The sequence below is a fragment of the Brachyhypopomus gauderio genome, chromosome 3, assembly GCF_052324685.1.
Source record: "Brachyhypopomus gauderio isolate BG-103 chromosome 3, BGAUD_0.2, whole genome shotgun sequence".
NCBI lineage: Eukaryota > Metazoa > Chordata > Actinopteri > Gymnotiformes > Hypopomidae > Brachyhypopomus > Brachyhypopomus gauderio.
In genome coordinates, this window is record NC_135213.1 from 27,832,766 (window position 1) to 27,850,202 (window position 17,437).

The 17,437-nt window shown below is 43.9% G+C and overlaps 1 protein-coding gene across 2 annotated transcripts; it reads right to left on the reverse strand.

Annotated features, from left to right (window-relative positions):
* Positions 1-29: 29 nt before the first annotated feature.
* Positions 30-16,980, reverse strand: stat5b (signal transducer and activator of transcription 5b). Of its 2 annotated transcripts, none has more exons than XM_077000868.1 (19): positions 16,849-16,980; positions 14,402-14,537; positions 14,132-14,288; positions 13,825-13,914; positions 13,298-13,472; positions 13,072-13,202; positions 9,920-10,071; positions 9,238-9,393; positions 8,911-9,090; positions 8,549-8,636; positions 7,756-7,878; positions 7,557-7,649; positions 6,971-7,177; positions 5,795-5,889; positions 5,521-5,663; positions 5,239-5,394; positions 4,935-4,992; positions 4,578-4,688; positions 30-4,463 (listed from the first exon to the last, which is right to left on the reverse strand). In XM_077000868.1, exons 2-19 carry the CDS (start codon positions 14,527-14,529, stop codon positions 4,343-4,345), a joined length of 2,364 nt encoding a protein of 787 aa, XP_076856983.1. In that variant the 5' UTR covers positions 14,530-14,537; positions 16,849-16,980; the 3' UTR covers positions 30-4,342. The 2 variants fall into 2 exon arrangements, with proteins under 2 accessions (XP_076856983.1, XP_076856982.1); XM_077000867.1 differs by having other exon boundaries at positions 30-4,466.
* Between the last annotated feature and the right edge of the window lie 457 nt (positions 16,981-17,437).

Below are 17,437 nucleotides of genomic sequence, written 5' to 3' on the forward strand. Positions count from 1 at the left end.
TACAATTAAAAATCAAATTCATACATGGCTAAAATATAAAACTTTATTACTATTTTTCATCTCCCAACATACATCAAGTATTCACTTGACATCAAACAAGACAAATCAGGAGCAGACAGTAAAAGCAGAGTGTTGGTACAGGGAACTGTGTTGAGTGTGTAATGAGAGTAACAGGACTATCCTCCGTGAACATAGTCCCACACCTGACAAATTCGCAATGACTGACAAAACTCACAAAAGATTAGGAAGCAGAAAACAGCCATCTGAAGCATAAATACTGTCCATCAAACACAGTGCACATTACTGAACCTAAACGCCCTTTAATAAACAGCTTTTTAAAGAAAAACCACCAAACCATATGCCCATTTAAAATTCACATTTGATACTTGACATTCTTAGCTATAACCATGGACAAACAAACATCAAAGCATGTTATAGCAGTCGTATACTATTAAAATACTCTTGTGTGGGGGACTCATAAATGACATATAATTAGGTCATTCCCTCTATTATCATCCCTATACTCTTTTGAGAAGTTTTCCTGAGTTCTGTTCTACATTTAGTGCCTGACCTGTCATCTCCCATCAGGACCATATTAGTTAAGAGCTCAAAATCATTCCCATAAGCAGTTGATGTTCAGAGTGTCCAAGCGAACAGCTCTATGGCCATTGGAGCTTCTCCTGTGCCTCATGTCACACACAGAATTACAGATTTAGCACAGGACGTTAGAAGGGTCACTTAGGGTGAAGGGGACTGCAGTGTCCTATGGCTGTGAGCATGGGACCAACACAGGAACCAACAACAGGAAACTCCAAGCTATGACTGATACGAACACAAGACGTAGTGACCCAGTAACCTCTGCTGTACTGTCTACATGATGAGATGCAAACAGAATAACCAGGTACTTCTAATACGATATTTACGATATATTAACTTACAAAACAACAAAGAGAAGGGAATTAGACATCATTAACGAGTGAAACACATGCTTGCAGTCCTTATGGTTAGAGTTGACGCCTACAGTGCTCAGGGTGAGTTAACGTCACACGTGCCTGCAGTTCTAGTTCTCAGGATTAACGTTACCGTTAAAGACACACAGTAGCAGTGCTCAGCCTAAATCATGACCCCAACCTGCATCTCCTCTCAGGCCTGCACCATTAAAAACAGAGCAGCTTGGACAAGCAGGGCAGCGCTGAGCACAACCTGTGAGAGCAGATCTGTACTGGTCCTGGGGGCTTCACTGCAGGACTTAAAATGATTTTAAAGACCTGGGGCTTTACTGATCCCCAAACACACAGGATTTGAGGCCATGCTGGTATATTTTATACATGTGTGAACAGAGGTAGCAGCACATAGGAGAGCCTGAAACACAGCTGGACTGAAGAGCCACGACCCTCCAACACTCAGTACCTGCCGCGGGAACGGAGTACACATCTAGTTTTCATCAGAATGGAGCGCTCCATCTGAAAGGCAAATTCAGTAGGCCATGAAGCCTCGGCTTTGGTTTTACCTTATGATAAAGAATCTGTATTAAGGCACAGAAAGATGCAAAAAAAAAGAGAGAGAGGGAGGGAGGGAGTCAATGATGACAGACCAACATCCCCAGTGTGTGTAAGAATAGTGCATTTTCAAGAACAGTGCACGTGTGAGCAGTGACACTCCAGGTTGTGATTGCATGCCATGAGTCTCGAGCACACCACAGAAGGCCAAGCCTGACAGAACATACTGTGAGTGAATTTGCACAGGTACAAAAACTTTAACTAGCTCCTTACATAGATTGACCATCTTGGATGAAACTGAAATATACAATCTAAAATGAGGCAAAGACCACTTAATCCAAGCGTTGTAAAGGTTGTTGTCTTGGCAGTTTCAAGCATGAAAGTGTAGATGTCTGTTGTTAAGAGGGTTAAGTCTTCAGTTGAAGGACACAGGAGCCTCTGCTGTTAGCTGCTGGTTTATCGCACCACTACTGCCACGTGTGACCCATCACGAGATACCCGTTGCTGCAGAAGCAAAAGTCCAGGGGGTGGAGCTGGATCTTAGATCCAACTCCTCCCACCGTGGTGTTTTCACTGGTCTGAAGTAATTGCACTACGCAGAATTGTATCAGATCAGCCATTCCAAATCACCGTTGTCATCCTAAATTGCTATTCTTATTTACTCACTTGCTGTTCATTTGTGAACAATCACGAATGTGAAAGTAGGTTAATAATAAACCAATTTTTTTGGTGATTATACTAAATCTGACTATTTCTGTTTGCACGAACAGCCACTGTTAAGTTTATCTAATCTAGGTGTCTAAGTAAGTGACGAGCGGTTAGCTAAACAGAAGACGAGCGGTTAGCTAAACAGAATACAGATGTATTGAATACTTATGTATGTTGTGTTCTTTATATTGGACATAAACTGTTAAATTAATTCATGTTTGCTGTAGTTACTTAAAATTTGTATTGGTTGTGCTGTTCGGTACCGCATGGACACGTCGAGGGGAGTTATTCAGTAGTGTGTGCATGTAACGGCCATGATCCTCATTAACCAGTTTATTGAAAAACTTCACAACTAATATAATGCTATTTATATTTTCCATCCATCTATAGATGCATATCACGGTTTTGAAAAAAGGACACACTTTCAATTGTGCAGTGCACTACTTGTTGCAGTAAATACCACTGTCCATTCTGCACACCTGAAGTGCACCGTCCTAACGAAAAAAGTAATTTTTATTAATGGTAAAAAAAATGAAATAGTACATATTTAAGAAATGTACTGTAATTTATTATGTTGGCAATCACAGATCATTATTTCTGTCCACATTTACGTTCTCTTGTAAACTTAAAAAACGTGTATTGTGTTATTTAAATAACATTTAAAGAACATTTTGATCTCTAAACGGTAGAAGACTTAAGGGTGAATTTATTGGATTTATATTTCCTGGTCGGAAAACGTAAGCGACACGTAGGAGGAGTTGGATTAGATGCAGCTCCGCCCACCCCCTGGACCGACCAAAAGAAACTATGGACGGTGGGAGGAGTTGGATCTAGAGTTGGATCTTTTGATTCTGCAGCGATGGGTACTTGCCCATCACTGAAACGGCAGTGGGACAGTAACGATGCACCAATGATTAGGGTTAACCTCAGCTCTCTGACCCTATGATTAGGGTTAACCTCAGCCCTCTGACCCTATGACTAGGGTTAACCTCAGCCCTTAACCTTAGCCCTCTGACCCTAGGATTAGGTTTAACCTTAGCCCTCTGACTCCAAGATTAGGGTTAACTTTAGCCCTCTGACCCTAGAATTAGGGTTAACTTTAGCCCTCTGACCCTAGGATTAGGGTTAACCATAGCCCTCTGACCCTAGGATTAGGGTTAACCTCAGCCCTCTGACCCTGGGATTAGGGTTAACCTCAGCCCTCTGACCCTGGGACCATGTAATGAATTCACCATTATACATCAAACACACTTCTGAACATGCTCAAACGTCAGAAAATGCATCGGGGCAACTGCTGCGTCGGGGCAACTGCTGCGTCGGGGCAACTGCTGCGTCGGGGCAACGCTGCGTCGGGGCAACGCTGCGTCAGGTCTCCCCAGTTGGGGTGGCCAGGCTAAGGTCACACACTGCATCTTCACTTGCTCGAACAGCTGCACACACTGCACATGGAGTCTACAAAACTAAGCAGATGGAAGTCTCACCCATGAATCAGTGTTCCTTAGTTTGGTAATGTTTTTAACTTGTTTGTTAATCAAACTGCTCTGTCACTCTTGTCTGCTCATCCATGTAAAGGACCAGAGTACATGACTGACGGGTCATCAGTGTATCCCATATACAGCAGCCGTTTCAGCTGTCTGAGCTAACATGGCGAGATGCTAACACGCTAAGCTGTTAACACGCTACGATGCTAACACTTCAAGATGCTAACACAACAAGATGCTAACACGCCAAGATGCTAACACGCCAAGATGCTAACACGCAAAGATGCTAACATGCTAAGTGTTATGTGCCTTCAGATGAGCACAGAGCCTTGGCCCCAGACATACAGCAGCATTGCTAGGTTAGGTTTAAGGGGGTGATCTAGTGAGTATTCACCATCATAAAGTCTTCAGTATTTGATTTTTTTAAAATTTATCATTCCATCCTTTTTTTGGCTAGAGAAATCAAGTACATAATTATTATGCAGAGATTAAGCAGAAGAAGCAGTCATGATTACACTGCAAGGTCATTATATAAAAGTTAATAAGCTATCAAACTTTCACATTTTGTAGAAAAACAATAACAACAAAAAATGGAATGGAACCCCTTGTGTTGCTGTAGTTATGGTGAGAGGTCATGGATCTTCGGGTCAAAGGTCACGACTGCTGCCCAGTCCACTGTGGTTCGGAGGGGTGGCGCAGGAACTCCTCCACCTGTCTGGCCATGTCCATGGTCTCGTCCAGATCAAACTCACCATCTGCGTCCAGCATCGGGTCACTGCTACACACATTACACACGTGCACATGACACACACATACACACATTCAATATTCATACAGGCCACAGCTATAGCATAACATGCATTTTTTTAATGAATGAATGAATATTTACATTGGAGGGTAGATTCCAAAACTGTTTTGCTGACTGACGGTGGGCGAGGCAGTGTGGTGGTCAATGAAGGCGGGGTTTCCAGGAGACTGCTCAGGATTGGGTGAAGTAAAACTGATGGGAGAAACATATTCAAAACCCTTTTGACTATACACACATACCACTATACACACCACATAGATACAAAATACCCCCTTATACACACCCACCACCTAAATACACAATACCCCCCCATACACACACACACACACACAACCCACCACCTAGATACACAATACCCCCCTATACATACACATACACCACCCAGCAAAACAGGCACCCCCCTATACCCCACTACCCAGCAGGGTGAGGAGTACTTACTCTACTTTAACCACCTGCTTGATCTCTGGCTTCACGTAACCGTCTCCTACTGCTTTAGCTGGGAAACACAATGACAACAGTGGTGTTGGTCAGAACACAACAAGAATGCCAGACGTTTACAACTGAAGACCCCACACACACATACACACACATTCAGCTCACAGTGCACACTTATACAGGAACTGAGGTTAGCAGATTTGTGTCTGTACTTTACCAGAGCAGTATATATGGGGTAACGTGGATCAGGGGTAATGTGGATCAGTGGATCAGGGGTAACGTGGATCAGATGTAACATGGAACATACAGTTTGGAGGGGTGCAGTAGCGGGAGAAGATCTCGTCTTTGGGTCGGTCCGGGTACAGGAACAGCAGGTGGTTCAGGTCACTGATGCGGTCAGCTAGTGAGCGGATAGAGAAGTCTTTAGTGGTGAAGGGCATCAGATTCCACACCATTCTCTCTCCTGCAGAATGTGAAGAAGAAAAAAAGAAAACAATGACAAAACAGTCAAGTTTGGTTGTAATGGCAGAATAGACACCCTCACTGAACCCCCCCCCCCCCCCCTCCCAAAAGACACACCCCCTCTGACCTGCTTTGTTGGGGTTCTCTGCAACCCAGGCGATGGTGATGCCCCCAATCTCAGAGTCACTGAAACGCAGCAGGAAGGTTCCGTTGGGTTTGGACAGCAGCATGTCCTGTGCCTGCTGCTTATTCAGAAAGCCCAGTATCGCCCTACAACACACACACACACAAAATCACATACATATAGATGCACACAACACACAACCAGAGAGGAAAACTGTAAAAATGCTTCCACAGGTTCCGGAAGTTAAGGAACACACAGATCAGTCTGGGAGTCTTACCCATCATTCCAATGGGCTTTGAGGTGCTTCTTCATGAGCTCAATCACTCCATCAAACCACTGCCAAAAAGTAAAGTTCCGCCCTGGTAAACTCTCCTGTAGGAAACCAGAATAAATGAGAGAGTAAAAGACAAGAACACACACACACAACACAGTGTGTGTAAAGCATGAGAACATAGGCAACAAAGGCAAACTTCGCATATATACGTGCATAAATTCCTCCTCTTGCAGGCAAACACAGAGCGGGGAAGAGTGTAACGCATGCAGCGGGGATGAGTGTAACACACGCAGCAGGGATGAGTGTAACACACAACAAGGATGAGTGTAACATGCAGCGGGGAAGAGTGTAACATGCAGCGTGGATGAGTAACACGCAACATGGATGAGTAACACACGCAGCGGGGTAGAGTGTAACACGTTGCGAGGATGAGTGTAACGCTGCGGGGATGAGTGTAACACATGCAGCAGGGTTGAGTGTAACACACGCAGCGGGGATGAGTAACACACACAGCGAGGAAGAGTGTAACACACGCAGCAGGGATCAGTGTAACACACGCAACGGGATGAGTGTAACATGCAGCAGGGATGAGTGTAACACGCAGCGGGGATGAGTGTAACACGCAGCGGGGATGAGTGTAACACACACAGCAGGGATCAGTGTAACACACGCAGCGTGGATGAGTGTAACACATGCAGCAGGGTTGAGTGTAACACACGCAGCGGGGATGAGTAACACACAGCGGGGAAGAGTGTAACACACGCAGCAGGGATCAGTGTAACACACGCAGCGGGATGACTAACATGCAGCGGGAATGAGTATAACACGCAGCAGGGATGAGTGTAACACGCAGCAGGGATGAGTGTAACACGCAGCAGGGATGAGTGTAACACGCAGCAGGGATGAGTGTAACACACGCAGCGTGGATGAGTGTAACACATGCAGCGTGGATGAGTGTAACACACGCAGCGTAGATGAGTGTAACACACGCAACGTGGATGAGTGTAACACGCAGCGTGGATGAGTAACACACACAGTACTCGCTTATATTTAGGTTACATTCTAATGGTCCTATGGTAAGATTCTAATAATCCTAATCCCTGTTCCAATACTCTGCTAGTACAGAGTGTCGCTGTAACACTACTACTGACTGGGCTCAGGGGAACCAAAGTTTCGTACCCGGTTGAACTGGGACCAGGTCATGGTCATTCCTCTGTACTCTTCTGGGTTACTGCTGGAGCTGCTGAATGCCTTCTGCGCCAAGAACACCAGGTTGTCCTCCGACAGGCCTCGCTCACTCTGCACCTCCGCCTTGTACTTCATGTTGAGAGCTTCACACAGCTGCGGCCATGACACCTTATCAGGCACAGCAAACGGGACGCGGCCCTACGAGAGGCCACAGGACACAGCTCAGAGCGCCCGCATCTGTGACACACTCGCTAGTTCACCTTCCTGTTGAGGGTCACACGGGGCAAACATGAAAACGGCCCAAACCAACACTGCATGTTGTTAATTCACTGATGAATATCCAACACCAGCAAAACAGAGTCTCCCGCTGAGCATGTTCAGCTAGACCACACACATCACAGACACTTTAACAGCAGTGTCATTAAGAGAAGTATTGTTTACTTGATAGTTATATCTTATTTTGTTATATTGTTAGTTATATCCTATTCACTTTAATGTAAATTAAAAGTTATCTTCATACCCAAGTCTTTTAGAGGTCTCTCTGCAGAAATCTGCAGATACACAGGTGTCTACTCACGGGCTCAGAAAACGCGTTGTCCCACAGTACGGTTGCCGTAGCATTGTTGTCCTGACTACCATGAACAATGACGACAACTGGCAGAGATAGCGTCTGCAATATTTATGAAAATACATTTTCAATGAAGTTAAAATTGTGTACTATAAAACTTATAATAAAACTGACAACACCGACTTTATTCTTATAGGCAAGACTTCACCTTGACATGAAACACCAGCTCATTCCCTCCAACACTAAACTGGGATTCAAACAGAACTGTAAACTTCTCCTCGGTCACAGACTCGGCACCACGTCTGTCTGAACGCTTGATACGTTTTAAAGACTGCAAGAGGGAGGAGAGAGAAGAGAGGGGGAAAGAAGATTTAATAAATTAGAATGTCATCAAAAAGTTTTTTTATTTCAGTAATTCAATACAAAAAGTGAAATGCATATATTATGTAGATTCATAATAGAGTGATATATTTCAGGCATTTGTTTCTGTTAATTTTGATGATTAAGGCTTACAGCCACTGAAAACCCAAAAGTCACTATCTAGGAAAATTAGAGCCCCAACCACGTGTTGGGTGCACACAAATATGGACAAAAAGCAGCCCTCTAATTAATAACCATTTTTTCAGTTGGTCTTATATGTTCTGAGATAATAACTTTTGGGTTTTCGTTGGCTATAAACCATAATCAACATTATTAACAGAAATAAACACTTGAAATAGATCACTCTGTGTCATGAATCTATGTAATATATACATTTCACTTTTTTGTATTCAATTACAGAAAAAACTCTTTTTGATGATGTTCTAATTTATTGAGATGCACCTGTACACTAGGTATTCATAACACATCAGATATACACTAGGTATTCATAACACTTCAAACACATTCTATCCAATCACAGCTTCTAAAATACTTCAAATATATAACATTAACAAGATAATATTAAGCAAATGAATAATCACATCTAGAAAACGAAGTGTGTGCATATATGGTTAGCTCACCATGTTCCTGAAGTGGGCACCAAGAGTGCCTGTAGCCTGGTGGTACTCCATCACACAACTGTTATTGAGAATCTCTCCACTACTGTCACTGTGCATGCACACACACATGCACACGCACACGCACACACAAACACACACACACACAGTTATTATTGAGAATCTCTTCACACACACACGCATACACACACACGTGCACACACATACGTGCACACGCACACACACACAGAGCTATTATCAAGAATCTCTCCCCTACTGTTACTGCACACGCACACACGCACACGCACACACACACACACACACACACACACACACACACACACACACACACACAGGGTCCAGATAGGTGTGTGGACGGGCCTCACTTGCGGGTGCTCTCATTCTTCAGCAGTGCTTTGGCTTGCTGTTCGTTGATGATGGTGGCTTTGACCTGCGGTGGGTTCATGTGCACGTTCAGCTTCCCCCCGACTAGCAAGCGCACCGTCGTTGCAAACTTCGTCTGTGTCTTCAACACCTGAGGAGGCTGCTTCTCTATGATGAAGGTGCTGTGAGAAACAGATTTAGACCAAATCAAACGGTCAATAACATTCCCAAAGAAAACAAAACGTGAATTACCTTAAACATCAGACTCTCAGGTGAACCTCTAGAACCACTGAGCCAGGGGTCATCCACTCACAGATGTAGGTGCTCACCTGGTAACCAGTGCTGATATGATGTCCGTGACTGTAGCGTTGAGATCTTTGAGGAGCTCCTCCGTAGGACCAGGGATAGGCAGCTGTTGCGTGAGGTGTTCGACACGCCGAATCTGCTGCCTGTTCTGCCAGATCATATCTGCCAGCTTCTCACACCTGAGACACAGGTACCAGACACAGAGAGAATAGGAATTGTATTCAACATGCAAGAAAACTGGTTAAAGTAAAATCAGTGTTGGTGGAGAACATCTACCTGCAGACCTAGTTCATTTGGTTATGCAATCAGCCCAATGAACTACACAGACTAACCACCTCAACAACCTCTATAAAACACATTAGACATATAACACTGCACGTGGGAATGCGCTCGTGAATGTGTGTTGTACCAGGATTGCAGGATGTCCAGAGAGCCCTCCGACATGTATGTGTGTGTGTATGCATGCATGTGTGTGTGTTTTACCAGGATTATAGTATGTCAAGAGAGCACCCTGATGTGTGTGTGTGTGTGTGTGTGTGTGTGTGTGTGTGTGTGTGTGTGTGTGTGTGTGTGTGTGTGTGTGTGTGTGTGTGTGTGCGCATGTGTGTTTTACCAGGATTGCAGTATGTCCAGAGAGCCCTCTGATGTGTGTGTGTGTGTGTGTGTGTGTGTGTGTGTGTGTGTGTGTGTGTGTGTGTGTTGTACCAGGACTGCAGTATGTCCAGAGAGCCCTCTGATGGCCCCCCATTGCCTGCGAGCTGCTGTCGTCTCTTCCACTGGATCAGTTCATCATCCACAATCACTGTCTGCTGCTTCCGCAAAAGGGCCATAGTCCTCTGCTGTTTCTCTGCTAAATCCTACACACACACACACACACACACACACACACACACACACACACACACACACACACACACACACACACGCACGCATATCACTACTCACAACACCACACCACAACACCACAGCTTAACTGAAGCATCATAGATGGATGTGCATGAGTACATGTGTGTGGCCAGAACTGTGTGTGACCAAATGTGTGTGTGTGCATGTGTACACGTGTGGCCAGATGTGTGTGTATGTATATGTGACTGCAAGTGTGTGTGTGTTGTGCTTTTTACAACACATGTTGTCACATAGCAAATTTACAAGTGCATGAGTCCAGATCCATAATGAACAAACCAGGGGGCGACAGTGGCAAGAAAAAAGTGCGTAGACGGATTAGGAAGAAACGTTGGGAGGACCAAGACTCTAAAGCAGGGGTGCACAACATGCGGCCCGCCGGTTGATAAATAATTTGGCCCGCAACATAATTTGTCTCCACTTTGACTATGAACGTCATAGTTGAATGTGGGGTGCCCAAGGATGCAGCTAAGCATTAGTTGTCACATGAAATGTTTTTGTTTTTGTTATATATAGCCTTTTGTAAAATAAAATCATCCTAATTCCGGTTAATAAATATTTTTAAATGATGTTTGCGCATTAACAATAGGCATCTTCCTTACTACACATTAATAAATCACACCCTGCAGTTGCACAATCCAAACGAGCGGAGCTGAACACACTACAGAATACGCAGCATCTGCCGAGATTATAATGGCTACTAAAAAACTTCAAAAGTATTTTGAAAAAGATAAAGATGAATCAAACAAAGTAAAGTGCAAGTTATGTCAGATAACGTCTTTCATTTCGCACGACAATAACCAACATGGCATACCACTTAAAATGCGTAAGGCGAAAAAAAAAGTTCAGCCGTTTGTTGTTTCGGTCGTGTCGTCTCGTCGCGGTGCGTCTCGGCAAGTAGGCATATGAACATTTTTTGTTGTTGTTTGCTTTTAAACTCTGTTACTTGAACCTTTCCTTATATTTTTTTGCTGTTGTGTGGCGATTTTCTTTATATTTTCAGGCAGGCATATTTTGCACAATGCCTGTCTGACAATTCAATATGCGCAATGCGCACTGACGGTTAATGTTCTCTAACGTTTCATTAAAAAACAAATAAGTAAATAAATAAAAGCTGAATAAAGCCAACCTACCGTGTTTATTCATTTATCTGAGTGTTTTAGGTGTTTACTTTGAAGAGGAAAAAACGGGATCCCGTTTAAGGTGCTCTAAATAAAAAAAATAAAAATAAACCTGATTCGACTAAATTAGTCGACTAAAGGGGGAAGCTGACGAATCAGATTCGACTATGAAAATCCTTAGTTGAATACACCCCTAGTGTGTATGCCCGTGTGTTTGTGTGCTAAGGCTGTGACGGTATGGATTTTTTCTTAACGGTTAACCGCACCCTAAAAAAATAAAATAAAATAAATAAATTATAGTTTATAAATAAAAACATGCACATTTTAATTAACAAAAACTTAATTCGTTGTAAGGTAAATACTTTACGCAAAAATTATGGACATAATATTGTTAATAATGACGGGAATTATAAATATCTTATTTTCCCGTCTTCATGTTCATTGCAAGACAAACCAACATGTTCACTTTGTCCGGTTTAAGGGACGATCTAAACGAGGTGGCAATGTTGCCTGCTGTTTGACAGAAGAGGGAATCTATTTCGATTTTTCTGCCACCAGGCAAGTGGATCCGAATGCGAATCGAGGGCTTCCTCCTGCAAATACCTCGCAAGTTCAGTGTCCGCACGGACTCTCCTGGGGACTGGAGTGGAGGTCTTTTCTTTTCTTTTTGGAAAATGTTATATAAGCCGCACCGGGCTAAAATCCACAAATATCTACTGAACTGAATATATTTAACTGAACTGATTAGTTTCTGAACGGTGTCTGTAGCATTTCAAGTGCGACAGATTAGGCTTTCTGCCGGTGTTGTGTTGAATTCCGACTCCCCTCGTTTATCCTCATAAAGACGCTACAGATTATATTGTCGATTTACATTTCTATGCATAAATAAGAGCTAGACTTTAATTATCCATCACAGCAAACGGCACGGCATTATCTATGTCCAAAGCCACACTGGCTCAAGGGTATTAATTATTTTAAATAAAACACTGGCTATACCGAAGTTCACCTCTGACCACATGACTTCACAGTATTACAGCAGTATTATGTCTAAATATCTATTTAGGACAAAACTAGAGTGCTCAATGAACTAATAATCACTGTAATTGCCGAATATCATATGTAGCGTCTTTATGCGTGTGCAAACGAGGGTTTGAAAAAATTTCAAACATGTTGGTTTGAAAAAATTTCTCCCGTGCCTGCTGCTTGCATGTGCTAAATGACAATGAGCACTTTCTTCTTTGATTTACAACTTTGTCCTTCCACCTGATTCACTTTCTGCTCCACCCCTGACGGGCCACACCTCATTATAAGCCGCATCGTTCAAATCGTGGGGTGAAAAAGTAGCGGCATATACTCCGGAAAATATGGTAATCACACACAAAAATCCAGCGCGCACACCCCCCCCCATCCCCCAAACCCCATTTATTTAATGGACTGTTCCTCTCGTGTACACAGATGCAGTGTTGCGATAATGCGGCTATCGTCACAGCCCTAATGTGTACATTCAGAGGTGTGTGTGTGTGTGTGTGTGTGTGTGTGTGTGTGTGTGTGTGTCCGTCCAGATGTATGTGTACTTGTATGTGGGTGTGTGTATGCCTGTGTGTATGTGTGCATTCACAGGTTGTGTGTGTGTGTGTGTGTGTGTGTGTGTGGCCAGATGTGTGTATGCGTGTGTGACCAGATGTGTGTGTGCGTGTGTGACCAGATGTGTGTGTGACCATGTATGTATGTGTGTGTGTGTGTGTGTGTGACCATGTATGTGTGACCATGTATGTATGTGTGTGTGTGTGTGTGTGTGTGTGTGTGTGTGTGTGTGTATAATCACGTGTGTACCTGTCTGTATTCCTGCAGTGTGTTGGCCTCTCTGGTCAGCCAAGCCTCCAGCGTTGCCTTCCTGCTCTGCAGGCTCGTCTCTCTCTGCACACGCTCTGCAGGGGGTAAGCTTGTCACGCTGCTCAGCTGAGCTACACACAGCACAACACAGGTCCAACACAATCTTACAGATCAGCTAAATCAAGTCCAACAGTGTATTCCTGGCTGTGTGTGTGTGTGCGTGTACCCTGTATCCGCAGGCTCTCCTGGTACTGTATGATGAAGTATTCCTGGCTGTGCTGGAGTTTACGCAGGTCATTCTCAGTATCTTGTGTCATCACACGCAGCTCTTCAAAAACCTGGTTGATCTGTTGGTATTTCTGAGGGGTGCCATCCATCAGCCCGCCCCCTGAGGTGCTGACCTGCCAATCAAAGGCCAGAAGATGCACACAATCAAAATAAAAAAAGTTAGGGCTTAGTATTTAGAGTTAGGTTTTAGGATTAAGGTTTTAGGTTTCAGGGTAAAAGATGTTTTGGTTCACTGGCTCACTGTCTGCAATCTAAATGCTGTACCTTGTAAAAATGGATTGCTGGATGTTGTGTGTGTGTGTGTGTGTGTGTGTGTGTGTGTGTGTGTGTGTGTGTGTGTGTGTGTGTGTGTGTGTGTGTGTGTGTGTGTGTGTGTGTGTGTGTGTGTGTGTGTGTGTGTGTGTGTGTGTGTGTGTGAGAGAGGTTAGAGACACTCAGATAGGTGGCTATGAATGCATCACTCACATTAGAAGCTTCCTGTACAAGTCTCTGTTCTGTGTAGAGGATGTGTTTAATACATCGCACCAGTTCCATGGGACAAGGGTCATACGTGCTCTTAAACAACAAAAAACAAGTAAACAAATTTCCATAAAAACAAGGAAATACATGTACAGAAAATTAACTAATATACATAAAATGGCAATATGTAATCGAACATGAATTAAAAACTGAAATGAATATAAAGCGGAGAAACAAATAGATATAGAGTGAGGTAGAGAGAGAGGGAGCAAGAGAGCCAGGGGAGAGAGAGACAGGAGAGAGAGAGCTGTACCTTTAATTGTGAAGCATAGTGTCCCAGTTTGATCTTTAGGAGGAAACCGTCCTCTCCCATCTGATGCTCCGCTTTTCTCTGCAGTTCCTGGACGAGACTGTCCAGCAGACGCTTGGCTTTAAACTCCTCCTGCTGTTTCTCTACATCTATGGCATCCCTGACCACAGTACACACACACACACAGTCTTACGCATGCCTGTGAATGGTACACACAGCCCTGGGCTCTTCACACACATCTCTGTGATAATGTGACACTGCACCAATACTCACCAGGGCTGCGACTCAATCCACTGAGCAAGGTAATGTCGCACTTCTATGGGGAAGTGCTGACCATAGAGAGCTTGCATCTGGTGCAGAGCATCACCCTGTAGCTGCTGTGCCTGGATCCATAACGCCATCTCCACCCCTGCACAGACCACGTGAGCAAGGGTATAGGGATCAAGGTAACAAAGGAGGAAGAGAGTGAGGGACGGAGGGAGGTAGAGAGGGAAAGAGAGAGGGAGCGAGAGGAAGTGAGGGAAAGAGAGGTAGTGAGGAAGAGAGAGGGAGAGAGGGGGCAGGTTTGGTTTCCAGTGGTTATAATTTGGCTTCGAATTACTCGGTAACCAATTTTGCCAACCGCAGCAGACATATTTGTTTACACATTATTTTAAATAGACAAATAGTGTCAGGTCTGCCAACCAAACAGAAACAAAAGAGAGCCAGTTTTCACCATCAGACATGGCAAAGTTCATGCGAGTTCTGACGACCTACAGGGCCAGACAGACTTCAATGCACACACTCTGCAACAACAAGTGTGACCATCTGCATTAATGAACTGTAAATGTAGTGCATTTCAAACTTTCTCTGCCTGGTTGCGCATTCATGCAGGTTCGTGTTGTAATGGTACTGCATTACACCTGCCTCGCTCGCACAGACCGTAAAACAGTCACAGCACCGCCGAACCCAGCCCAGCTGGGCACAGACTGCCCCGAGTTTCTCAAGACTGGGCGGAGTAACCCGAGCACTTCCTCACCACCATTAGCTGCTCATGCACAGCTTGCATAATCACAACCGCTTTAATTCGCCAGCACAAAACATGCGTTTTTGTTGCGATACTATTTCCACTACCTATACAAGATGGATAATTAATTAATTATATAGTAATAGATAATTAATAGATAATTAGATTAAATCGAGGAATTAGCACCAGGCCACTGACTGTGCTAGCAATGGCTGTGCCACTTTCACTTTAGTGAGCATTTTCATCACCTAAGATTGTTTTAGTACATCTAAATGTACCAACTAACTAGGTACATTATTTGAAGTCGTATTTTGATAGTTTTAATGTAGTTTCCAATGTGTTAATTAGACCACATGATTCAGTCTCGAAATAAATAATCTAGGTCAGCTAACGTCGATAAGTTATAGCATGTTAGCTGTTAAACTCAGGACACTCTTATCCACACAGCACACATATCAACCAAAAACTTTTCCTCATCCAGACAGCACCACTACTAAACTACTGACATTATCCTCATCCAGACAGCACTACTACTAAACTACTGACATTGTCCTCATCCAGACAGCACTACTACTAACATTGTCTTCATGCAAACAGCACTACTACTAATCTACTAACATTGTCCTCAGGCAGACAGCACTGGGCTACTACTAATCTACTGAAAATATCCTCATTTAGGCAGCACTACTATTAAACTACTGACATTATCCTCATCCAGGCAGCACTACAACTAAACTACTGACATTGTCCTCAGCCAGACAGCATTACTACTAAACTACTGGCATTGTCCTCATCCAGACAGCATTGCTACTAAACTCCTGACATTATCCTAATCCTGACAGCACTAATAAACTACTAACATTGTCCTCAGGCAGACAGCACTGGGCTACTAATCTACTGACAATATCCTCATTCAGGCAGCACTACTACTAAACTACTGACATTATCCTAATCCAGGCAGCACTACAACTAAACTACTGACATTGTCCTCATCCAGACAGCACAGCTACTAAACTACTAACACTGTCCTCATGCAGACAGCACTACTAATCTACTGATATTATCCTCATCTAGGCTGCACTACTACTAAATTAGCTGATTTATCCTTATCCAGGTAGCACTACTACTAAACTACTGCCATTGTCCTCATCCAGACAGCACTACTACTACTAAACTACTGATATTACTGTCTACATGACTACACTGAAGTTCCCTAAACACTGCGTGAATAACTCATCTTAGCCAAGTTGGGCTAGCCAGCTAACTTCGTTAACGCCAAAACATTAGAAAATATTTCGCTAGCTGATTGATTTGTGGTGAACTAAACTTTATGAATGAATATTAGTGATGTTCCTAACCCCTGGACAGACAGGACCGTTAGCTCCTGTGCCGTTATAACTGACCTTTTACTCATTAGCTACTTAGCTGCGCGCTAACTGGCCTGTGCGGCCTTGTGCGGCGGGGGAATTACTCGATGTGGCGGCACCGACACACCTGCCCCTCACCGCCCGACACATCTGACCCTCGCCGCCCGCCCGACATTACAGTACCAGGGCAGACACATTACGGCGTTAACTACAGACCACAGCTCGGGTGGTTAAAGCGAGCGGGTGCTGGCGCAGTGTGTGTGTGCGTGTGCGTGTGCGCGTACGTGTGTGCGTGTGCACGGCAAAGACGTTACTCGTTAAACTAGTACTGTACGGATGAAGCTCACCGTTTAGCTCTATCCTGTCGCAGTGAACACACAGTCAGTCCATAAATAAACTCCTGATTTTCGCTAAATCGTGAAGCAGGTGAGAAAGTGTTGAGTTTTCCGGAAGTGTTTGTGTGGGCGGGGCATCACGCCTGAGTGACAGCACCAACTTCACTTTAGAGGGCGATATTGGGACAAAAAAGTTGCAGACATCTCCCCGCACTGATCCTGCTAGCTGTGGCCCAGTGTTGTTTCTGTAAAGTCACTCTATATTTAATAACACTTAATAAATGTGTGTGCGTGTGTTATGCTGGACAAATGCATTGATTACTCATTTAAAATCGCTTATCTAGTTTTGTTAAATCCTAACCAACCCAGACATGCGACTTGTGTAGCCGGATCACATCACTGTTTACTTTCTAGAAAGTCTGGAATATTTACAAGAACAAACAAAATATTTGCAAGAAGAAAAAAGCAAAACAAACCCACAAAGGTGTAGATAGCCAGTGCTAATGAGAAATTTGTAGAGTGACCAATCAAGATAACACAGTCCACACAGAGCGAACCGAGAGTCGAACCCAGACCACCTTGCCGTGAGGCGACAGCGTTA